The sequence below is a fragment of the Hemibagrus wyckioides genome, linkage group LG15 (assembly GCF_019097595.1).
Source record: "Hemibagrus wyckioides isolate EC202008001 linkage group LG15, SWU_Hwy_1.0, whole genome shotgun sequence".
NCBI classification, from domain to species: Eukaryota; Metazoa; Chordata; class Actinopteri; order Siluriformes; family Bagridae; genus Hemibagrus; species Hemibagrus wyckioides.
The window spans coordinates 12,870,067-12,893,758 of NC_080724.1; the positions used below are offsets into that span (position 1 = coordinate 12,870,067).

General features: G+C 41.1%; 2 protein-coding genes and 1 long non-coding RNA gene across 9 annotated transcripts; 1 reads left to right on the forward strand and 2 right to left on the reverse strand.

Moving 5' to 3' along the window:
• Positions 1–149: 149 nt before the first annotated feature.
• Positions 150–15,194, reverse strand: podn (podocan). Of its 5 annotated transcripts, none has more exons than XM_058410038.1 (10): positions 15,045–15,194; positions 13,530–13,897; positions 12,649–12,742; positions 12,236–12,300; positions 10,864–10,973; positions 10,628–10,784; positions 9,988–10,103; positions 8,919–9,576; positions 8,584–8,732; positions 150–878 (listed from the first exon to the last, which is right to left on the reverse strand). In XM_058410038.1, the coding sequence occupies exons 2-10, from the start codon at positions 13,779–13,781 to the stop codon at positions 704–706; spliced, it is 1,776 nt and encodes a 591-aa protein (XP_058266021.1). In that variant the 5' UTR covers positions 13,782–13,897; positions 15,045–15,194; the 3' UTR covers positions 150–703. The 5 variants fall into 5 exon arrangements, with proteins under 5 accessions (XP_058266021.1, XP_058266020.1, XP_058266022.1 ...); XM_058410037.1 differs by having other exon boundaries at positions 15,040–15,190; XM_058410039.1 differs by having other exon boundaries at positions 13,530–13,912; positions 15,045–15,179.
• On the forward strand, positions 14,334–18,459 carry LOC131365999 (uncharacterized). The gene is made up of 3 exons (XR_009206757.1): positions 14,334–14,441; positions 17,339–17,442; positions 18,222–18,459. It is a non-coding gene; the product is annotated as an uncharacterized LOC131365999 (long non-coding RNA).
• Positions 18,460–18,793: 334 nt separating this feature from the next.
• On the reverse strand, positions 18,794–23,571 carry scp2b (sterol carrier protein 2b). 3 transcript variants are annotated; one of them, XM_058410045.1, is made up of 5 exons: positions 23,443–23,571; positions 21,378–21,495; positions 21,151–21,280; positions 20,729–20,808; positions 18,794–20,595 (listed from the first exon to the last, which is right to left on the reverse strand). In XM_058410045.1, the coding sequence occupies exons 1-5, from the start codon at positions 23,463–23,465 to the stop codon at positions 20,500–20,502; spliced, it is 447 nt and encodes a 148-aa protein (XP_058266028.1). In that variant the 5' UTR covers positions 23,466–23,571; the 3' UTR covers positions 18,794–20,499. The 3 variants fall into 3 exon arrangements, with proteins under 3 accessions (XP_058266028.1, XP_058266032.1, XP_058266031.1); XM_058410049.1 differs by having other exon boundaries at positions 21,378–21,477; positions 23,443–23,569; XM_058410048.1 differs by having other exon boundaries at positions 21,378–21,480; positions 23,443–23,567.
• Between the last annotated feature and the right edge of the window lie 121 nt (positions 23,572–23,692).

The following is a 23,692-nucleotide window of genomic DNA, read 5'->3' on the forward strand; positions in this document are numbered from 1 at the left end:
ACATTTGAATGTGAAGGATCTTAGCCTGAAACCTTTTAGTGGATGTGGAATTAATACAAAAATAAATACAACATGGAAATTTGTGGAATTTGGTAATAATTTTTCAGATGAAAATAGCCGAACATTTGTGAGTCTTAGACTATTATAAAAGTATTTTTTTTATAGACAAAAAAGGTAAAAATGTCTGATTGAAGGTTTTGTTCTCGGCGCCACACAACTCATCTCCTGCTCGCTGGTAGCTTTTGTTTTCAATTAAAATAAAAAAGCCAACAGTTCCAAGAGAAATCAATCTGCTCCAGAAAAGTTAAAGAGATAAAATAACAATAATCCGTCACGGCTAATTCCTTTAGAGCGTTCATGTTTTTTTCCCATAGTGCTGTGAGGCAAATGACATTTCAGAGAGGAAGTAAAAGTGGTTTCCGAGATAAACGAGGCAGAGCAATGCACTCTACACTTGCTGCAAATGATGTGCAAATTTATCCTAAAGGCAAAAGAATTTACATATTTTTAAAAGCTGAGCTGCTCCGACTCGCATCATCTAACACTCAGAGTCACATGACATCTATCATCTACACTCTCATATCATCAATAATAATTACAGTATTGAATCATTATATTATTATTATTAATACTCAGAGTCACATGACCTCCATCATCTACACTCTATGCAGTATAAATCTCATTAGAACGTTTTTTCTTCAGTTTATCGTTTTTTCGGTTGCACCTCTTCTTCCTCGTTTTCCGTGTAGTCTTCCACCGACTCATCTTCGTGGTTACGGCGAGGTGTGGTGTTTCCGTGTCCGATGTCCAACACCTGTAGCTTGGACAGGTGAGAGAAGGAGTCCTCAGCCACGGAGAGAGCAGAAAGACGGTTAAACCTGAGAGGGAGAGAGAGAGAGAGAGAGAGAATAAGTGAGTGAGACAGAAAGAAAGAAAGAAAGAAAGAAAGAAAGAAAGAAAGAAAGAAAGAAAGAAAGAAAGAAAGAAAGAAAGAAAGAAATGAAAGGGAATTGGAGCTGTTGGTTTTATTCTTACACCGCCCCCACCCACCCCCACACACACACCCCAGCACATTAGTGTTTTTCTTCTCTACGGCTGATAAAAGCACTTCAGGAGAGAGAGAAGGAGAGAGAGAGAGAGAGAGAGAGAGAGAGAGAGAGAGAGAGAGAGAGAGAGAGAGAGATTGAGACAGAGATTAAGGAAGAGACAGTGGGAGATGGACAGGAAGATTGAGACAGACAAAGGAGGGAGGGTAAGACAACGAGAAAGAAAGAAAGAAAGAAAGAAAGAAAGAAAGAAAGAAAGAAAGAAAGAAAGAAAGAAAGAAAGATGGAGAGGTGAATAGAGCTGTTGGTTTTATTCTTACAACCACCCCACCCCACCCCCAGCACATTAGTGTTTTTCTTCTCTACGGCTGATAAAAGCACTTCGAGAGAGAGAGAGAGAGTGTGTGTGTGTGTGTGTGGTCTTCATTACTCTGAATGTTTGCTCTCATAAGGAAGCCCATGCCTCAATGGCTAAGATATAAATAATAATAACAGTGTGTGTGTGTGTATATGCAGAAAGTACAAATGTTATACACAATGTCTAAACAGAAAATGTGTTAAATTATGTTGAATTTAATCAGTTTCATTTGCATTTATTATGATGTGTATGAAAAAAACCCACATGACTAACATAATTCTATGTTACTATAAATGTTGTGAAATTATTAATTATTTAATTCTTATCAGATATTTCTGTAATGTCAAAACATTTAACAGAACTTGAATATTTAATGAGCAGCGTGATGGGATTTTTGTGGTTATCTTTTCTTCTCTTTTAGAAGGATGTGAGATGCATGTTATTATGGCAGTAACCAAAAGAATAGTCAGTATCACACACACACACACACACACACACACGCACACACACACACACACATGCACACACACACGCACGCAGATGTTCAGTTGTTCGGTAAATGACGTGTGTGTGGCTGTCGAGTGAAACAGAACTAAACAAATCATTACAACAAAACACAGAAACACAAACGATCACATTTCTCAAAATGTTATATAACTGCAGCATTGTGTGTATGTGTGTGTGTGTGTGTGTGTGTGTTACAAACAAACTCAATGTTTCCAAAGTGAGCCAGTGAGCCTGTGTGTTTACATACAAAATATCCAGTGTAATATTAATGTACACAGCATATGCTCATACAGTCTATAGCATCAAAGTTCTGAGATCCTCACTATGTAGCACAGTGTCTGAAGTCCTCACTATGTAGCACAGTGCCCAAGTCCTCACTATGTAGCACAGTGTCTGAAGTCCTCACTATGTAGCACAGTGCCCAAGTCCTCACTATGTAGCACAGTGTCTGAAGTCCTCACTATGTAGCACAGTGTCTGAAGTCTTCACTATGTAGCACAGTGTCTGAAGTCCTCACTATGTAGCACAGAGTCTGAGATCTTCACTGTGCAGCACAGTGTCTGAGGTCCTCACTATGTAACATAGTGTCTGAGGTCCTCACAATGTACCAAGGTGTCTGAGATCCTTACTATGTAGCACAGTGTCTGAGGTCCTCACTATATACCACAGTGTCTGTAGTCCTCACTATGTAGCACAGTGCCCAAGTCCTCACTATGTAGCACAGTGTCTGAAGTCCTCACTATGTAGCACAGTGTCTGAAGTCCTCACTATGTAGCACAGTGTCTGAAGTCCTCACTATGTAACACAGTGTCTGAAGTCCTCACTATGTAGCACAGTGTCTGAAGTACTCACTATGTAGCACAGTGTCTGAAGTCCTCACTATGTAGCACAGTGTCTGTAGTCCTCACTATGTAGCACAGTGCCCAAGTCCTCACTATGTAGCACAGTGTCTGTAGTCCTCACTATGTAGCACAGTGTCTGAAATCCTCACTATGTAGCACAGTGTCTGAGTTCCTCCTTATGAAGCATAGTGTCTGAGATCCTCACTATGTAGCACAGTGTCTGAGGTCCTCACTATGTAGCAAAGTGTCTGAGTTTCTCCTTATGTAGCACAGTGTCTGAGGGTCTCACTATGTAGCACAGTGTCTGAAGTCCTCACTATGTAGCACAGAGTCTGAGATCTTCACTGTGCAGCACAGTGTCTGAGGTCCTCACTATGTAACACAGTGTCTGAGATCTTCACTGTGCAGCACAGTGTCTGAGGTCCTTACTATGTAGCACAGTGTCTGTAGTCCTCACTATGTAGCAGTGTCTGAAGTACTCACTATGTAGCACAGTGTCTGAAGTACTCACTATGTAGCACAGTGTCTGAAGTCCTCACTATGTAGCAGTGTCTGAGGTCCTCACTATGTAGCACAGTGTCTGAGGTCCTCACTATGTAGCAAAGTGTCTGAGTTTCTCCTTATGTAGCACAGTGTCTGAGGTTCTCACTATGTAGCACAGTGTCTGAAGTCCTCACTATGTAGCACAGAGTCTGAGATCTTCACTGTGCAGCACAGTGTCTGAAGTACTCACTATGTAGCACAGTGTCTGAAGTCCTCACTATGTACCACAGTGTCTGAAGTACTCACTATGTACCACAGTGCCCAAATCCTCACTATGTAGCACAGTGTCTGTAGTCCTCACTATGTAGCAGTGTCTGTAGTCCTCACTATGTAGCACAGTGTCTGAGTTCCTTCTTATGAAGCATAGTGTCTGAGGTCCTCACTATGTAGCAGTGTCTGAGGTCCTCACTATGTAGCACAGTGTCTGAGGTCCTCACTATGTAGCACAGTGTCTGAGTTTCTCCTTATGTAGCACACTGTCTGAGGTTCTCATTATGTAGCACAGTGTCTGAAGTCCTCACTATGTAGTACAGAGTCTGAGATCTTCACTGTGCAGCACAGTGTCTGAGGTCCTCACTATGTACCAAGGAGTTTGAAATCCTTACTATGTATCAGAGTGTCTGAGATCCTTACTATGTAGCACAGTGTCTGAGGTCCTCACTATGTAGCAGTGTCTGAGATCCTCACTATGTAGCAAGGTGTCTGAGGTCCTCACTATGTAGCACAGTGTCTAAGGTCTTCACTATGTAGCACAGTGTCTGAGGTCCTCACTATGTAGCACAGTGTCTGAGGTCCTCACTATGTAGCACAGTGTCTGAGGTCCTCACTATGTAGCAAAGTGTCTGAAGTCCTTACTATGTAGCACAGAGTCTGAGATCTTCACTGTGCAGCACGGTGTCTGAGGTCCTCACTATGTAACACAGTGTCTGAGGTCCTCACAATGTACCAAGGTGTCTGAGATCCTTACTATGTAGCACAGTGTCTGAGGTCCTCACTATGTACCACAGTGTCTGTAGTCCTCACTGTGTAGCACAGTGCCCAAGTCCTCACTATGTAGCAGTGTCTGAAGTACTCACTATGTAGCACAGTGTCTGAAGTACTCACTATGTAGCACAGTGTCTGAAGTCCTCACTATGTACCACAGTGTCTGAAGTACTCACTATGTACTACAGTGCCCAAATCCTCACTATGTAGCACAGTGTCTGTAGTCCTCACTATGTAGCACAGTGCCCAAGTCCTCACTATGTAGCACAGTGTCTGTAGTCCTCACTATGTAGCACAGTGTCTGAAATCCTCACTATGTAGCACAGTGTCTGAGTTCCTTCTTATGAAGCATAGTGTCTGAGGTCCTCACTATGTAGCAGTGTCTGAGTTTCTCCTTATGTAGCACAATGTCTGAGGTTCTCATTATGTAGCACAGTGTCTGAGGTCCTCACTATGTAGCACAGTGTCTGAGTTTCTCCTTATGTAGCACACTGTCTGAGGTTCTCATTATGTAGCACAGTGTCTGAAGTCCTCACTATGTAGTACAGAGTCTGAGATCTTCACTGTGCAGCACAGTGTCTGAGGTCCTCACTATGTACCAAGGAGTTTGAAATCCTTACTATGTATCAGAGTGTCTGAGATCCTTACTATGTAGCACAGTGTCTGAGGTCCTCACTATGTAGCAGTGTCTGAGATCCTCACTATGTAGCAAGGTGTCTGAGGTCCTCACTATGTAGCACAGTGTCTAAGGTCTTCACTATGTAGCACAGTGTCTGAGGTCCTCACTATGTAGCACAGTGTCTGAGGTCCTCACTATGTAGCACAGTGTCTGAGGTCCTCACTATGTAGCAAAGTGTCTGAAGTCCTTACTATGTAGCACAGAGTCTGAGATCTTCACTGTGCAGCACGGTGTCTGAGGTCCTCACTATGTAACACAGTGTCTGAGGTCCTCACAATGTACCAAGGTGTCTGAGATCCTTACTATGTAGCACAGTGTCTGAGGTCCTCACTATGTACCACAGTGTCTGTAGTCCTCACTGTGTAGCACAGTGCCCAAGTCCTCACTATGTAGCAGTGTCTGAAGTACTCACTATGTAGCACAGTGTCTGAAGTACTCACTATGTAGCACAGTGTCTGAAGTCCTCACTATGTACCACAGTGTCTGAAGTACTCACTATGTACTACAGTGCCCAAATCCTCACTATGTAGCACAGTGTCTGTAGTCCTCACTATGTAGCACAGTGCCCAAGTCCTCACTATGTAGCACAGTGTCTGTAGTCCTCACTATGTAGCACAGTGTCTGAAATCCTCACTATGTAGCACAGTGTCTGAGTTCCTTCTTATGAAGCATAGTGTCTGAGGTCCTCACTATGTAGCAGTGTCTGAGTTTCTCCTTATGTAGCACAATGTCTGAGGTTCTCACTATGTAGCACAGTGTCTGAAGTCCTTACTATGTAGCACAGAGTCTGAGATCTTCACTGTGCAGCACAGTGTCTGCGGTCCTCACTATGTAACACAGTGTCTGAGGTCCTCACAATGTACCAAGGTGTCTGAGATCCTTACTATGTAGCACAGTGTCTGAGGTCCTCACTATGTAGCAATGTCTGAGATCCTCACTATGTAGCACAGTGTCTGAGGTCCTCACTATGTAGCACAGTGTCTAAGGTCTTCACTATGTAGCACAATGTCTGAGGTCCTCACTATGTAGCACAGTGTCTGAAATCCTCACTATGTAGCACAGTGTCTGAGGTCCTCACTATGTAGCAAAGTGTCTGAGTTTCTCCTTATGTAGCACAGTGTCTGAGGTTCTCACTATGTAGCACAGTGTCTGAAGTCCTCACTATGTAGCACAGAGTCTGAGATCTTCACTGTGCAGCACAGTGTCTGAGGTCCTCACTATGTAACACAGTGTCTGAGGTTCTCACAATGTACCAAGGTGTCTGAGATCCTTACTATGTAGCACAGTGTCTGTAGTCCTCACTATGTAGCAGTGTCTGAAGTACTCACTATGTAGCACAGTGTCTGAAGTACTCACTATGTAGCACAGTGTCTGAAGTCCTCACTATGTAGCAGTGTCTGAGGTCCTCACTATGTAGCACAGTGTCTGAGGTCCTCACTATGTAGCAAAGTGTCTGAGTTTCTCCTTATGTAGCACAGTGTCTGAGGTTCTCACTATGTAGCACAGTGTCTGAAGTCCTCACTATGTAGCACAGAGTCTGAGATCTTCACTGTGCAGCACAGTGTCTGAGGTCCTCACTATGTAACACAGTGTCTGAGGTTCTCACAATGTACCAAGGTGTCTGAGATCCTTACTATGTAGCACAGTGTCTGTAGTCCTCACTATGTAGCAGTGTCTGAAGTACTCACTATGTAGCACAGTGTCTGAAGTACTCACTATGTAGCACAGTGTCTGAAGTCCTCACTATGTAGCACAGTGTCTGAAGTACTCACTATGTAGCACAGTGTCTGAAGTCCTCACTATGTACCACAGTGTCTGAAGTACTCACTATGTACCACAGTGCCCAAATCCTCACTATGTAGCACAGTGTCTGTAGTCCTCACTATGTAGCAGTGTCTGTAGTCCTCACTATGTAGCACAGTGTCTGAGTTCCTTCTTATGAAGCATAGTGTCTGAGGTCCTCACTATGTAGCAGTGTCTGAGGTCCTCACTATGTAGCACAGTGTCTGAGGTCCTCACTATGTAGCACAGTGTCTGAGTTTCTCCTTATGTAGCACACTGTCTGAGGTTCTCACTATGTAGCACAGTGTCTGAAGTCCTCACTATGTAGTACAGAGTCTGAGATCTTCACTGTGCAGCACAGTGTCTGAGGTCCTCACTATGTAACACAGTGTCTGAGGTCCTCACAATGTACCAAGGAGTTTGAAATCCTTACTATGTATCAGAGTGTCTGAGATCCTTACTATGTAGCACAGTGTCTGAGGTCCTCACTATGTAGCAGTGTCTGAGATCCTCACTATGTAGCAAGGTGTCTGAGGTCCTCACTATGTAGCACAGTGTCTAAGGTCTTCACTATGTAGCACAGTGTCTGAGGTCCTCACTATGTAGCATAGTGTCTGAGGTCCTCACTATGTAGCACAGTGTCTGAGGTCCTCACTATGTAGCACAGAGTCTGAGGTCCTCACAATGTACCAAGGTGTCTGAGATCCTTACTATGTAGCACAGTGTCTGAGGTCCTCACTATGTACCACAGTGTCTGTAGTCCTCACTGTGTAGCACAGTGCCCAAGTCCTCACTATGTAGCAGTGTCTGAAGTACTCACTATGTAGCACAGTGTCTGAAGTACTCACTATGTAGCACAGTGTCTGAAGTCCTCACTATGTACCACAGTGTCTGAAGTACTCACTATGTACTACAGTGCCCAAATCCTCACTATGTAGCACAGTGTCTGTAGTCCTCACTATGTAGCACAGTGCCCAAGTCCTCACTATGTAGCACAGTGTCTGTAGTCCTCACTATGTAGCACAGTGTCTGAAATCCTCACTATGTAGCACAGTGTCTGAGTTCCTTCTTATGAAGCATAGTGTCTGAGGTCCTCACTATGTAGCAGTGTCTGAGTTTCTCCTTATGTAGCACAATGTCTGAGGTTCTCACTATGTAGCACAGTGTCTGAAGTCCTTACTATGTAGCACAGAGTCTGAGATCTTCACTGTGCAGCACAGTGTCTGCGGTCCTCACTATGTAACACAGTGTCTGAGGTCCTCACAATGTACCAAGGTGTCTGAGATCCTTACTATGTAGCACAGTGTCTGAGGTCCTCACTATGTAGCAATGTCTGAGATCCTCACTATGTAGCACAGTGTCTGAGGTCCTCACTATGTAGCACAGTGTCAAAGGTCTTCACTATGTAGCACAATGTCTGAGGTCCTCACTATGTAGCAAAGTGTCTGAAGTCCTTACTATGTAGCACAGTGTCTGAGGTCCTCACTATGTAGCACAGTGTCTGAGGTCCTCACTATGTAGCAGTGTCTGAGATCCTTACTATGTAGCACAGTGTCTGAGGTCCTCACTATGTAGCAGTGTCTGAGGTCCTCACTATATAGCACAGTGTCTAAGGTCTTCACTATGTAGCACAGCAGTGTCTGAGGTCCTCACTATGTAGCACAGTGTCTAAGGTCCTCACTATGTAGCACAGTGTCTGAGGTCCTCACTATGTAGCACTGTCTGAGGTACTCACAATGATGGCACAGTGTCTGAGCTCCTTCATCTTGGCATAGCTATGGTAATCATTATGATCATACCCAACGTGTGTGTGTGTGTGTGTGTGTGTATTTCAGACCTCACCTCAGGAAGATGCTCTTGATGTTTGGGGTACTGATGAAGTCTGTGGCAGAGATGCTGCTGATCCTGTTGTTTTCCAGATGAAGGTACTCCAGAGACTCAGGAAGATCAGCAGGGACATGAGACAGCAGGTTACCTGACAGATCAAGAGTCTGAAACAGACACACACACACACACACACAAACAGGTGCACACATACACACACAAATACACACACTGTTAAAAATCAGCTTAACATTTTATAACATACAGTAGCTCTGATAGTAGCACAGCTGCAATTCACAGGTTTATTTAATATGCTTGTTTTAATACTTTATGCTGTTGTAAACTATTCTCACCAAGAGAGAACCAAGCTCCTGCCACGCCCCCTGGTAGATAGAGCCCAGTTTGATCTGGTTATTAGAAAGATGGAGCTCCTTCAGTTTGCTCATACCCGTCAGCGCACCCTCTGGCAGCTCAGCGATCTGATTATCCTTCACCCGCAGGAGGTGGAGGCTCTTCGGAAGCCCGAGTGGCAACGTGCTAAGCTTGTTCCCTGACAGATCCAGAACTTCCAGCACACGCAGTTTCCTGAAGGCGTGGCGATGAAGGCGTTCACTCGTCAAGCGGTTGTAGCTGAGGTTGAGTTCATTGAGCGTGTAAAGAGTGCTGAGGTCATCTCGTCCAATCTCACTGATAAAGTTTCGGAGCAGTACGAGAGTGTGGGCACGGCGCGGCAGGCCCAGAGGGATTCGCTCCAGCAGGTTGTGGTGCAGGTGGAGCGTGTGGAGGCGCTTGAGACCACGGAAGGCGTCACGGTGGATGTAGCGAGCACGAAGCCGGTTGTGGTGAAGCAGAAGGTACTGGAGATCCTTTACAGCACTAAGGGAATCGACCTTGACAGAGGTGATGTAGTTTTTCTCCAGGTGGAGCAGCATTAGGGTCCGGGGGAGACCTAAAGGTACTGCAGTCAGATTGTTGTTGGACAGGTCCAGGTACTCCAGTCTGTTTAGATGACTAAGAGAGAGAGAAACACTTGAAAATATATGTTCAGTCTTCAGGCCATTTTAAAAATCATACCATAATAAATGACTATTCGGGATTTTGCAAAGAAAACCATGTTGCTTTCTGGTCAATAGGATGAAGATGTTTTTTGTGTGGTGTTCAGTGCTTTGCTTTGAGTTTTAATTTATGTAGAATACAGATAACAGTGACAAAGAAAAAAAGGAAGAAAAGAAGAAGATAAGAGAAACATCCATTCTGGACAACAGAAGCTGGAAGGGGTAACAGTGAGGCAGAAAAAGGTCTGAAGAGATACAGAGACAGTGATGGAGGTGTCATTATTCATGTAGAGGATGAAGAAGTTTAGCAGCGGGAATGTTATAAAGAAGAAGAGGATATGATATTTCATTTCATACTGAGAAAGACCTGAACGTGGTGTTATCCATGCCACTGTTGCTCAGGAGGTTGTTCTGCAGGTACAGTTCTCTCAGATGAGGCAGGTTCTCGAATGCACCTGATGGAATCTTCTCCAGTTTGTTATTCTGGATGAACATTATCATCAGAGAACACTTTCAGAGGAGGAAGATAATACATGATGTTCTGTAAAATCCATGACAAAATCTTACAGCAATATTATATGCTTTTTGGGAGGGTGGGGGGGCTTATTCTCTCTTTTCCTTGTCAATCACAGTGATGCTTGCCAATCTGTGTAGCTCATGAATGTGGAAGTGGAAAAAATGGCCTGCTTCTCTGACAGTGCCCTACAGTGGCTGGCAACAGGTGTCCCAGAGGATGGACAAGTTAGACTTCACTCTGCCCAGTGGTAGCTGCCCTATTGTGGGGAAGAACTAGCTAGCTGTGGAAACTGGGAGAAATAACTGAGAGAAAATGGAATTAAAAATAAATAAATAAATAAGTTAGCCAAGATTCAAGCTAGTCTGCTGGTGGTGCTAACTGCTCTGACCATGTGCTGCATTAGCTTAGATAATGAGCTGTTGGTTGTGGTAGACTAACTTCAGGAGTTCGGGCAATCTGCTAAGTTCAGTGACTGGTTCATTGATACTACCTTTAAATGAAGACGGAAGAGTGCAATCGGCAGGCCTTTAGGGACATAGCGCAGGTAGTTGCTGGAAAGGATTAACACCTCCAGTTTGTTTGAACCGTTAAACATTCCCTCAGGTAAACCTGCGTCGGACAGCTTGTTGTTGTGAAGGTACACTGACCTGGAATAAGGCATGGTAACAAGTGACTCAGCTAAATGTACTGTACTCAGTTTATACAAGAAGTAGAATCTTAACGTACTTCAGTCCCGGTTTCTGGCCAAATGTATAGGGGTAGATGGTGGTCAACTGGTTCGCGGCGAAGTCTGCGCTGACCAGTGTTGGTGGAAGATATCTGGGTGCTGCTGTGAGCTATGAAACAGACTTAAATTAAATAATACACCTCAGTGGCATAACAGCAAGAAGAGAAAAGAAACCTGGTGAAACAGAGTGGAAGTAGGAAAAACTCCAGCTGAGTAACAGCTAGGAATCATGAACCCATGTTCTTATTTAGTGAATTTAAAATACACTGGGGTGTATGTCGTAATCAAGCCTTATAATAAATGGATTGAAATAGTTGATATGGTGAGAAAACATATGTTTAACAGTGAAACAAGTCGTGGCATCACCATAGGACAGGACGTGGAGCGAATGTTCTGCTGGTGATATGGACGAAGAATTGTTGTCTTATGACCAGTTAAAACACCCAGCTTTATTTCCAAAATTCCAAACCAATGTGGGAATGTGTTCAGAGGTCTAAACAGATGCAGAGATGCGGAAAAAACTGGGGCATATTTTGAGGCTGTGACCTGATTTTTCTTTTAATCTTCTAACTTCAGTCAGGGCTCAGAAATGAGCTTCAGGGGAAATGTTTAGTAGGATTTTTTACTCCATTTGGAACAACAGACAAGAGAACTAGTGAGGTGTAACATCAGGATATCCTGATGCTATCTATCTAACCACCAATAATAGCAATAATAGCTAGCATGCTAACTCTAAGTGTTAAGTTATATAGTGCTAGTTCAGAACCACTATGCTATCATTAGCCAGCTGTTTTTTTTTCCACAGCTGCATATGCTGTAGTATTCCACAATTTTTTTCTACAGCTGTAGTATTCCAAATTGTGCATACTACATGCAACGAGATAAAGAGATAAATAGAGATAAATAGAGCAGTGAAAGAGATAAATAGAGCAGTGAAATTAGAACTCAAATAGAACTTGCTGTATCTTTTAGCTCAGGATCATGTATTTGTTCTAAACTCAGTAGCACATAAACACAAAAAACTCTCTAACTCTTGTACTGAGTGCAAGCACAGCTAGCTCAGTAAGAAAGAATGGATAGCAACAGGTAAACTAGCTCAGTGTTTGGTTTACTTTTACTTTTTAGTTTAAATATGATACTGATTTCAAAAACTATCAGAAACAACCTAAAGCTAGCAGGGAGCTAATCATGGATTTTTTTAGTTTTCTTGAAATGATATTGTATGTTGAATATTGTGATAAACTGCATACCTGATTATCGGCACACATCTAAATAATGCTTGGTTCAGGTAAATTTGTGTTTTGTTTCTATACAGAGACTAACATTTGCCTTTTTAAAATTATTAAATAACACAATGACTTCTGATCTCACCTGGTTATTCGCCAAGTATAAATAACTGAGCTGCTCCAGAACTTCAAACCCGTCATCTTCAAGTCCTGGAATCACACACACACACACATGCTAAGTGTAGTTATGAAGTTTATAAAATTTAATTTTAAAGATATTTAATTTCAGCAAAGGCTCTAAGCTTATTCTCCTCGTTTGTAATCCGTATTTGTCTGAGGTTCATTCAACACCATCTGTTATTTCTCACTTTTCACTATGCTCTTTGCCTCACTCACACACACACACATACACACAAACCTGATCTCAACAAAAAATCAATTTCATATGAACAAAATTGCAGTGAAAACGATTGTTCTGCCAGTAATGAAATATACACACTGTTTATTCAAATAACTAACAAATAACACACACGCAAACACACACACACTCTCTCTCACCCTGCGTGGTGAGACGGTTGTTTTGCAGGTTGAGCGTCTCCAGATGAAGGAGTCTTGCGAGATCCTCTGCTCTGATCTCTGCGATCTGATTATTCTGATGCAGAAATAAACAGAACAGAAACAGAAAATGACACCATTTGGAATAAAACTGGATTTGATTTTTATTTTGTTGTTTTTCAGAACTTAAACTCCGAGGTAAATCTGTGAGTCTCTGCTGACCCTCATCACCTCATCATCAGGAGATCTTGCTTGTTATTTGGAGACTAGCGCTCGGTGCAGAGAGGTCATTCCAGTCATTTTCCCGACATTAGTCTTAATGATCTCATGACACTCGAGGCATCTCATTTGCCCAGAAAATATTCTACATGCATTCTTATGAGTGTCAGGGTCACACTAGAACATTAGTGGTATTAATTATTTATGAATTTTTAGAGGCACAGATGTATTTAATGAACTCATTCATCTTATGAACACTGAAGCGCTTTCCTCATGCACACATCAGAACATTTCCATGACCTCCAGTCAGTGAGGCAATTCAGAGATTGTGATGAAAAAGGCAACATCAAATTATTATTAATGATAATTCTAGCATGTAAATTACAGCTGTAGCTAGCAAATTCATACTGCATGGAAATTTTCTTTTTACAGACAGAGGAATGAATCTGGTCAGGGGTGCACATACTTTTGCCTTTATTGTGTATGTTTAAGGCATGTTTTTATAGAGGAACAGCCAACCAGGTATTAGAGCACATGAACTGCACTTTGAGAGAGAAATGAAGCATGTGCGTCTCAGTGCTTGCAGAACTGAACTGATCACACATGCAACTGTTTCTCTGCATGCTCACATACCATAAAAAAGAAAAATGATCTAACACACACACCTGCAGTGAGAGATGGCGTGTGTTCTCCGGTATCTCTGACGGTAATTCGGATAAATTGACCCCGGCGCAGTCCACAGCTTCCTCTGCTGTGCAGCTGCACTGATCCGGACACAGTGGCCCCGTCTTTTCCTTCCGGGATTTCTCAGTTTCTTTATTCGTCTGCCCTGTGTGTTGTTCTTCCTGCTGGTGCTCAGGCTCGACTCCGAGAGCCCAACACAGCAGAAGCGCACACAACACACACCTCCAGATCATCCCTAACACATGCAATACACACTGTCTTCTGAGCAAAAAGTCCCAAAAGAATCCCACAGTCCTGTGTGTGTGTGTGTGTGTGGTCTGGCCAAACCTCCACACTCTTCTCTACTCACCTGTTAGAAACAAAACTTTATTAAAGTTTAATACAACTGTACAGTTACGCTAGCTTGTTAGTAGCTGGTATACTATATGCTATTCTTTATGACATAGCACAATAAACCAGTGAGATGAAGGTGTGTGTGTGTTACAGTATGCTTTTTTACAGTAAGTTTTTTTTTTTTTTTTCAGTTTGTCTAGAAATTAATATTCGAGGTAATTCACTAGTCAGTGATGAGTTTTATTTCTAGAATCATCTCCACATTCCTGCCATGAAGCTCTAAACTAACTAAACACACTTTCCCAGGCTCTCGAATGCCCAGATAAGGAGCTTGAGATTCAATTTTGGCCCAAAACGACAAACACGCTGAGAGTTTTTTTCACCAGTTGTTTGGTTCACAGCAGCGCGAGTGAGAGCTGGAGTCTGAAACACTGGCACCAGAACAGGACAGAAATCTTTTCTCAAGAGTCACACAGCTGGATGGAAAACATGAAAACGGATTAACTCTTCAGTTCTCGTTTATACACAACAGCAGAACACACAAAAATGCTAAGAAGGGTGTGAGTAAAAAAGTCAAGCCTGTATTTTATTAAAAGAAATGTATTGTTACTGACTGATGCTAGATTCTGTTCCTCATCATGCTAATTTGAAACTTAGTCTGTTTACTCAAATGCTAAGTTCTGAATTAGTCTGTTTACAGCGTTAGTTTATTGGAGTTTATTTAATCTAATGCTTGTTTGTGAGTCTACTGATGAACTGTGTTATCATAGTTACTGTGTACAGTGCTAATAAGCTGGCTATGTATCTATCTGTCTATCTATTTATTTAGCCATCAATCCATCTATCCATCCATCCAGCCATCCATCAATCAATCCAAATACGTTCATGCTTGATAGATAGATAGATAGATAGATAGATAGATAGATAGATAGATAGATAGATAGATAGATAGATAGATAGATCTGCTGTTCACAGTAAAAGAGCAACAGTCTGAAACCATTTGAGTATCTGGAGAAATTCCACATGTTCTGTAGGTCTGGAAAAGTGAAATGGACACAACAGAGCAACAGATGGAGAGAGAGAGAGAGAGAGAGAGAGAGGGGGAGAGAGAGAGACAGAGAGGAGGAGGAGGGGGTATAAGAGGAAATATAAAGCTACCTTACTTCTCCGTCCTGCAATATTCCGATTAAAATCCAGCTTTTTGCGCAGAAGGCTTTTAGTCCAAATGCTCGAACCTGCAGCTCCACTCAGGACTGCTCCATCGCTCCAGATGTGCAGACAGAGAGTGGGAGTGAGAGAGGGAGAGAGAGAGAGAGAGAGAGAGACAGAGAGAGAGAGAGAATTTCCACTACTGCTGTGGAAATGACAGTGTAACATGGAGCTCTTGGATGGAAACCCAAAATAAGAAATGAGAAAAGTCTGGGTAAAATTGAACATAAACAATCAAATTCAATAAAAATGTGCTTTCGTTTTTCTTCTCTTAAAGCAAAACACTACATGACGAGGCTACAACATTAATCACAACAATCATTTTCAGATATTTGCATAAATGTGTCAAGTCTTTTCTTAAACTCTCTTTCTCTGTGTGTGTGTGTGTGTGTGTGAATTTCCTTTGTAAACCTTTTAAAACACACTAACGCTAAGCAAACGCTTTAAACCACATTGCAATGTTACCAAAAACAGTTTTATTCATCATTCAGAACTAAAACGCTCAGCTTTCAGAGAATGCCTTTATGAAAATTCATTCCTATTTCTAATTAGAAGGTTGTTACAGAGAAAATTCCACAAATATTGACAAATGTTGGATTTACATTCGATTTTATCCTTACAAATGGCCAAAAACTGGCTTTTAAACAACAAAACACATTTATACAAGTATTTCAGTTTTGTGTGTCTTCACAGTGAGATAAACATTTCAGTTCTAACATCATCCAAATACTATATATACTGTGTTTGATTGTCTGTTGAATTGTTTTTAATTTGGACGTATATTTAATTAGAAAAAGCCTCATTTGCATAATTGCTAAATTTTACAAAAGTGTTTTTAAATGCTTGTGAGAAGATTCTATCAGAAAACGATCAGGTAAAGATGATTGATTGTGATATTTATTGTTTTTTAATACTCCTGTGCCCCTGAAGTACTGTTGCTAAGCAACTTGAAAAACTTCAGGCAAAGCAAGGTAATGACTGAGGTGAAGCAAAAATGAGCAAACTGAAGCTTATTTATAGATACAGCAACAGTTGAAATCAAACAAAATGTCAGCATTTACCTCAGACATGTTGTTAGTTTACTAAAACAACACTTGGTACGACTGAAATTACACTTAGAACTGTCTGCACGAAGACTTTAGCTAGCTGCAGGTTTTCCAGTCACCTAGCAATGGCACTTTACTACTGGAACAGCAAGTTTATCATTTATTCGACTCAAGAATACTGTTTCGTCTTATATACAGACAATCTAAAGGCACAGCAAATGTGGGAATGAATCAGACTTGTCAAGAAGGTCAACGTTTACCTCAGATGTGTTGGTTTATTAAGAAAATGCGCAGCTTAGTTAATATTACACTGTAATTACATATAGCAACAAGCACGAACAAGTCAAAATGGGTTCTACTAGATTGTTCATTCAGGGCTGATAGAAAATCCTGACTCCAAGCTATTTTTTTATGCAGACTCTTTACTAAACATGATGCTATCTGTATGCTGCATTCCTCCAGCTAATGATATTTACAGATGGTTAAAGGTGATTTATCAGCCCAGTGATTATACACGCAAGAGAATAACTGTGAGACAGACTGGAGACGTGTTTAATGATAGAGAAAATGAGAATTTTAACAAAAAATTTGACAGGCAAAAAAGATGGAAAAGTGATGGAAATTTAATGACTTTGCACAAATGATTCGTCATCCTAACGTGTACTTTCACGTCCAATTTCACTAACAAGCTTCACCGAGTTAGAAATTACACACTGCTCATGACTTCAGTGGAACAAAAAGATGTTTTGCAATAAAGACCTGCTCACTACACTGGAAAATAACACTTGGTAGCACACGATCCTGTTACCTTATAATCTACATGTGGGCGTGCTTTAAACCACACACCCTGTGCACTCTTTAGTGCATGTAAACACAATCGGCAGTCCACTGTGGGCGTGTCCCAAACCACACACCATCTTCACTAAGTAGGGTGGATAAATACCATAGTCAGTCCACTGTGAGCGTGTCCCAAACTACACACCCTGTTCACTAAATAGTGCAAATGAAACGCCAGTCTGCTTAGGGTCCATCCTAAACCACACACCCTGGTCCCTATATAGGCCGTGTAGTGAAGTTAAAGCGTGGTGGTGTTTTCACAGCTGCACTTTCTGGACGCAGGTCTCTGAGTGACTCATGCTGGAGGTTTGAGCAGAAAATCATCAGGACTCTGAGATTATACGAGGGTTGTTTTTTTTTTGCAGCATCTGCTCCACATCAGCTGTGTAACGTTCCACTTCCTCTCACTACCTCTGACTCCGCCCCTTCCGGCTCGTGCCACTGCAGAGTGAAGCTCCATCTCATGCAGGTGAATTTATTTATTAATCAATTAATCTTTTTTTTAAATCTCTACATAGTATTTATTTTTTTTTAAAAAGTTTCTTTTATCCATTTTCTTTAAACTTTTTTCTTTTAGACTTAAGATTATTTTAAAGAGTTATAAAAGATCTTTACACATTTAACCTGATTATATCAACTTTGCTAGTTTAAAGCAAACCTACATTTTCCCTTCTTTTTCAATCAATTTAAATATTATTCTGTATTTTATGTAGTTTTTTTTTTTTTTTTTTTAAATTATTTCTCAGTCAGATTTAGGGTTTCAAAATTCCGGGAATTTTCAAGGCTGGGAACTTTCCATGGGAATTAGCAAAATTGCAGGTTAGCCTATAACAGGGAACTTAAATGTAGTTGAAAAAAATAGCTTGCAGCATAATCTTGGATAAAACAACCATATTTAATGCAATTTCAGTTGAATTTCTCCCCTGTGTATTCCTCAATCACATGCTCACAGCACTGCAGGGCGACTGAGGCCATGCCTCCACATGCACTGTGCATTCCTCCATAATACACACTGATCATTTCTTGAATCCTGCACACAAAATAATTTCAAAAAATGTAAATTACATAAATATTAAATAAATTTATATTTTAAGCTTTCTTGTGCTGTGTGTAAGTTTTTGTGCAACAAAATTTTACCATTGTAAAAACAACATTGAGTGAGATCATTAAAAAAACACTGTCTAAAAAAGACACACACACACACAATCCCATTGAGTTTTAAGAGGAGAATTCCCCCCTATTTTCCAGGCTCTGACCATCACAAGAATATTGAAGCTACAGTTCTGCATTTGACCCCGAAGATTACAGTTTGAATGGGACTTTTTTTGCAAGGGAAAGGGTGAGGATTCTTTCGTTTTACAGCACACATAAGGAAATATGGGGGGTTTTTTACATTCAACATTTATGCTTTTGTGTTGTTCCATGAAAGTTCTACATATAATTAAATCCAAGTAAAAAAAAAAATGTATGCATTAGTTTGCTTGCATGTCAGCTTAGGACCAAACAAAATGTTCATATCTATGTTTGTGTATACAGTTTATATAAATTTCCCCAAATTTCTAAATAATTTAAATAAATTCCCATTAATTCCCATAAATCCCTGTACATTCTCATAAATTCCTGTTAAGTTTCCAGATTGGAATATTTCCAAAATTCCCAAGATGAAGTTCCCATGGAAAATTTCCACCCATTTTGCAACCCTAGACAGATAGATATATATCATCACACTTTAATAAAAATAAAAATTCGACCTGGAGAAACTGAACACAAATTCAATTGGTTTAAAAATAAATAATAAATAAATGGCTCCGACTAATGTGTGTTAATGTGAAATATTTTATTTAGTACAAATTGTATACAAGGCTGTGGTTTTACACACTCACATACATATCTGAAGTTTATTCAGATTGCTATATTATCATCACTTTTATTAAACCCTAAACACACACACACACACACTCTAGGTCACGTTATTTTGTTAAGTTTCAGATCTCCGAGGACCAAGAAGAGGCGGTGATTAAGTTACATTTGATCACATGATGTATCACATGATGTCACTCAGCCCTAACTTTTCTATTCATTTCTTTACTTCAGTATAAAATTCTGGTTAATAACTTAATAGCAGTGTAGAAATTTAGCTAAACTAGCCAGCTAGCTGCACTTTAACCAGACATGTATTTAGCTAGCTAGCTTTAATGCAGGTAACATGGCGAACATGCACTAGCTGTCTACACTAATGTGATACTGAGTCCACAGCTAGCCTTGTGTTGGGATAATAATGTGTTCAAAATGTTCTGAAAGGTTTTCTTACACTGTGATTGGGTAAAGCAACAGCTGCTCATTATTTATTCATGAGTTTCACCAGTTCATGCTAGGAATTAATATTGTGTTATGTGATGTATTGTGGTGTGGTCATGTGTAACGTTAAGCTCTGCCCCTCTTGACCTTGTGACACACCGCAAAAGGACGTATGTCAAAATAAAAAGGCATTTCCTACGTCCTTGGATCAAACGACGGGATTATCGTTATGAATCAGGACGTTCTTAGTGTTACAGAGTCAGAAAGAACTACTAAACTCCTGAAATTTTGTTTTTTTTAATTAGAAAAGTTAGAGTACTACATAATTTTTCAAATAATGTGTAATTTCACCACTTGAAATGATCCAGTGTTATCTCGGAACGTGTCTTCGGGTGTTGAGGGGGAAAATGTAGGGTGTGGAGGTGGGGATATTTCAGGTGTGGAGGCAGGGATGTGTCACGCATGGAAGTGGGTGTATTTCAGATGTTGACGTGGGAGTATTTCAGGTGTGGAGGCAGGGACGTGTTTTGCATGGAAGTGGGGGTATTTCAGGTGTTGAGGTGGGAGTATTTCAGGTGTTGAGGTGGGAGTATTTCAGGTGTTGAGGTGGGAGTGTTTCAAGTGTTGACGTGGGAGTGTTTCAAGTGTTGACGTGGGAGTGTTTCAAGTGTTGACGTGGGAGTGTTTCAAGTGTTGACGTGGGAGTGTTTCAAGTGTTGACGTGGGAGTGTTTCAAGTGTTGACGTGGGAGTGTTTCAAGTGTTAACGTGGGAGTGTTTCAAGTGTTGACGTGGGAGTGTTTCAAGTGTTGACGTGGGAGTGTTTCAAGTGTTGACGTGGGAGTGTTTCAGGTGTTGACGTGGAGGTATTTCAGGTGTTGAGGTGGAGGTATTTCAGGTGTTGAGGTGGGGGTATTTCAGGTGTTGAGGTGGGGGTATTTCAGGTGTTGAGGTGGGGGTATTTCAGGTGTTGAGGTGGGGGTATTTCAGGTGTTGAGGTGGGGGTATTTCAGGTGTTGAGGTGGGGGTATTTCAGGTGTTGAGGTGGGGGTATTTCAGGTGTCGCGTGGTGCTGATCTTGGGTTTAGTGATTTGTAGATCAGCTACGTCCTCTAGGTTCTGCTCTACACACAGGTCTGAAGGCTAAAGCACAGAAAAAGGAGACGCGACTCTGTCCCAGTTGGAGTGGCGCTGACGGAGGGTACCGGAGGGGCTGTGTGGGCAGAGTCTCACAGCTTGGCTTTGCCTGGTTGTAGCTGCAGGTTCTGGAGCTTCATGGCCATTCCCATGTTCCCTGTGATCTTCAACTTTCCCTGGAAGAACGCCTGCACAAGTGTGACAGAGCAGAAATCCAGGGTTTAATATGGAGAAGGACCTGACTGATTTGTAGCAGAAAAAAAGTTTTTGTTAAGACATTTCTAAGTGTCCAATGACTATTAAACACTTTAATGATCTCACAGTTTGGGGGTTTATCTTCCCCGTCATAAGGGCCAACAGGTCAGAATCCGACATCAAGATGGTACAGTCCACCTTCTTAGCTGAAACAAGGAAAGAACAATAGAGCAGAGGGTAAGTAGTTTTTCTCAGGATCAATATCACTTTCTATACAAACGCCTTCATATGATATTTGTGTCACGTTACTAAGTCCTCGTTCGATCTCAGATTAATGCAAATAACACGTCCTCCCACTTCAAGTTAATAAAATACGAAATTAATCACAGCTCATTATGTTACCACAAATGAGCTGTTGCTATAAAAATGGTAATGTATTAGAGTGCATTAATATACAGCTGTGATGTGCAGCTCCTCTACTGTCAGAGCTGCTGTTATAGAGAATAAATCAACACCTTCTGACCAATCAGAATCCAGGATTCACTCACAGGTGTCGTTGTGGACGCAGCCCTTTCCATCACGCACGTTTACGATCCAAGTGGCCTCTCTGCTGTCCGGGCCGTCCTTTACTTTGAAAGCAAACACACCTCCAATCTTCTTCACGTACTTATCACCTTCCTGTACACACACACACGTTATTAGTGTGTGTGTTTGTGTATTTTTCCTCTCTCTGTGTCTCTCACACACACACACACACATATCTCAGGACTCGTACCTCCTCCAGCTTTTTAGCAATCTCCTGAAACACAGCATGAGCCTTAAAGCCCTCCAGACCAGTAGAGGCGCTAGTAAACACTGCCTCCATCTGTCTGCAACTGCTGAAAACACACACACTTTATCCGAACATTAAGCAAAGCATTATCTGTACAAGCTTTTGTTTTAAACCCTATGTAGTACATTTTTATAGCGCACTTGATAGGCTCTATTAGACTCCCTGTGTATAACACATGTACTGCCCCTCTCTTTGGACATGCACTGCACTACATAGGGTCACTTATATATACACTTTATACACTACTCACAAAAAGTTAAGGATATTCGGCTTTCAGGTGAAATTTCAGGATGCACCTAAAATGCACTATAACCTTTACAGGTGAACTTAATTTGACCTTCACTTTTGAATGCACATGTCCAACTGTTCAGTGTTTCAGTACTTTTTGCATAACTTGCTGTTCTCTAACAAGGTGCTTAACGGCAAAATTCACAACTGGTGTTTGATCCATGAATCGACCAATAAATTTTCTGGTTCAATTAGAATTGGTATTTAATCAGTCCTCTTCATCATGCTGTTCACATTTTGACATCATGGAGACGTCAAGGAGAGCGCTATGCATCAGCCACTGTTGTCACCAGACGAGCCTTTGGTGGTGGTGGTGTTACAGTCTGGGCAGGTGTGTCTACTCAATACAGATCTGCCCTACATCTTGTGAATGGTACAGTGACAAGCCAATACTACCTGAATAACATCATTAATCCAGTCATTATGCCCCTGCATGAACAACACAGGCCTAATTTCATCTTCATGGATGACAATGCTCCAGCTCATCAAGGTCGCATCATTAGGGAACGGCTGCTGGAGGCTGGGGTACCTCAAATGGAGTGGCCTGCACTTTCTCCAGACCTGAATCCCATAGAAAACCTATGGGATCAGCTGAGTCCCCATGTAGAGGCTCATAACCCTGCACCCCAGAACCTCAATGACCTGAGGACTGCCCTTCAAGAAGAGTGGAACGCCATGCCTCAGCAGACAATAAGTCGACTTGTGAACAACATGAGATGTTGTCAAGCTGTAATTGATGGTCAAGGGCACATGACAAATTATTGAGACATTGACATTTTTTGTTGTGGTATACCCACACCATTGCATGCTTCTACTTAAATGCCCTACTTTCATGATATAATATCACTGTAGCGTGAACTTCCATAAATTTCACCCAAAAGCCAAATATCCTTAACTTTTTGTGAGTAGTGTATACATTTAGGTACACTTTATATATATATATACATATATACACATATATATATACACATACATATATACACATACATATATATACACATACATATATATATATATATATACACACACATACATACATACATATATATATATATATATATATATATATACACACATACATACATACATACATACATATATACATATATATATATATATATATATATATATATATGAACGTGTAGTGCACTACACAGATCATAAAAAATAGGACACTTAAAACTTAAATAAGTGGTCATGTAGAGAGTACAGAGAGTTTGGGAAAGACATTTTCTAATTGAATGTGTGGAATATAACTTAAATGGGTAGAATTATGTATAATGTTTTTTTAGTTGAATCGCTAGGTGGCATCCCAAATCAGCAATGCTAAAACAGCACAAAAAATAGGTCACTATTATTCCCACAGGTAAGTGGAGCACTACCGAGCATGCTATTTAGTATGGAAGTAAGCGATTTGGGACACAGCCCTTACTTTATCACTATTTAGTTACATTATTATACGAATGCAGCTGTGATTTTTTTGTGTGGATGCGTCAAATTTACGCACACAGCTCCCTGATACCCGCAGAGTGCACGCGCGCCAACATCATTAACGTTTTCTTTTTTTAACGATTCTGCGCAAAGTGGACGCTTCCGCCTTCCGGAGGCCACTCATACCCTTGAGCAGTAAACGAAGGAAAACGCTGCGAATTTAAAGTTAAATACGGTTTCAGAGATATGTATAGACGGCTAATAATGTTAAATTAATTATCCATCTCACCTGGGGATCTCTGAAATATGCATTTTGCCGCGAAATTGTTTCAAAGTGGACGAACGTGTCTCCCTTTTAGCTCAGAGGAACAGCGAATGGAGTCAGACCTGACTAATGAGAATCCAAAATAAAAGTCATCTGTAGGCGCTATTAAGGGTTTGTTTGATTATTTGTTTGTTTGTTTGTTTCATTTTATGATGTATTTCATAGGTTAAATATGTAATAGGTTTTAAATATATTTCCCACCATGATATTTGGT

Coding starts and splice junctions, on each gene's coding strand:
- scp2b (XM_058410045.1), bottom strand. CDS start 23,465: ATGCATATTTCAGAGATCCCCAG. Junction 21,496..23,442: donor CATATTTCAGAGATCCCCAG/GTGAGATGGATA, acceptor GTTCGGATAAAG/TGTGTGTGTTTTCAGCAGTT. Junction 20,596..20,728: donor GGAAGATAAACCCCCAAACT/GTGAGATCATTA, acceptor ACACTTGTGCAG/GCGTTCTTCCAGGGAAAGTT.
- podn (XM_058410038.1), bottom strand. CDS start 13,781: ATGATCTGGAGGTGTGTGTTGTGTGCGCTTCTGCTGTGTTGGGCTCTC. Junction 12,743..13,529: donor CACGCCATCTCTCACTGCAG/GTGTGTGTGTTA, acceptor TTTCTGCATCAG/AATAATCAGATCGCAGAGAT. Junction 10,785..10,863: donor GGCCAGAAACCGGGACTGAA/GTACGTTAAGAT, acceptor GCCTTATTCCAG/GTCAGTGTACCTTCACAACA.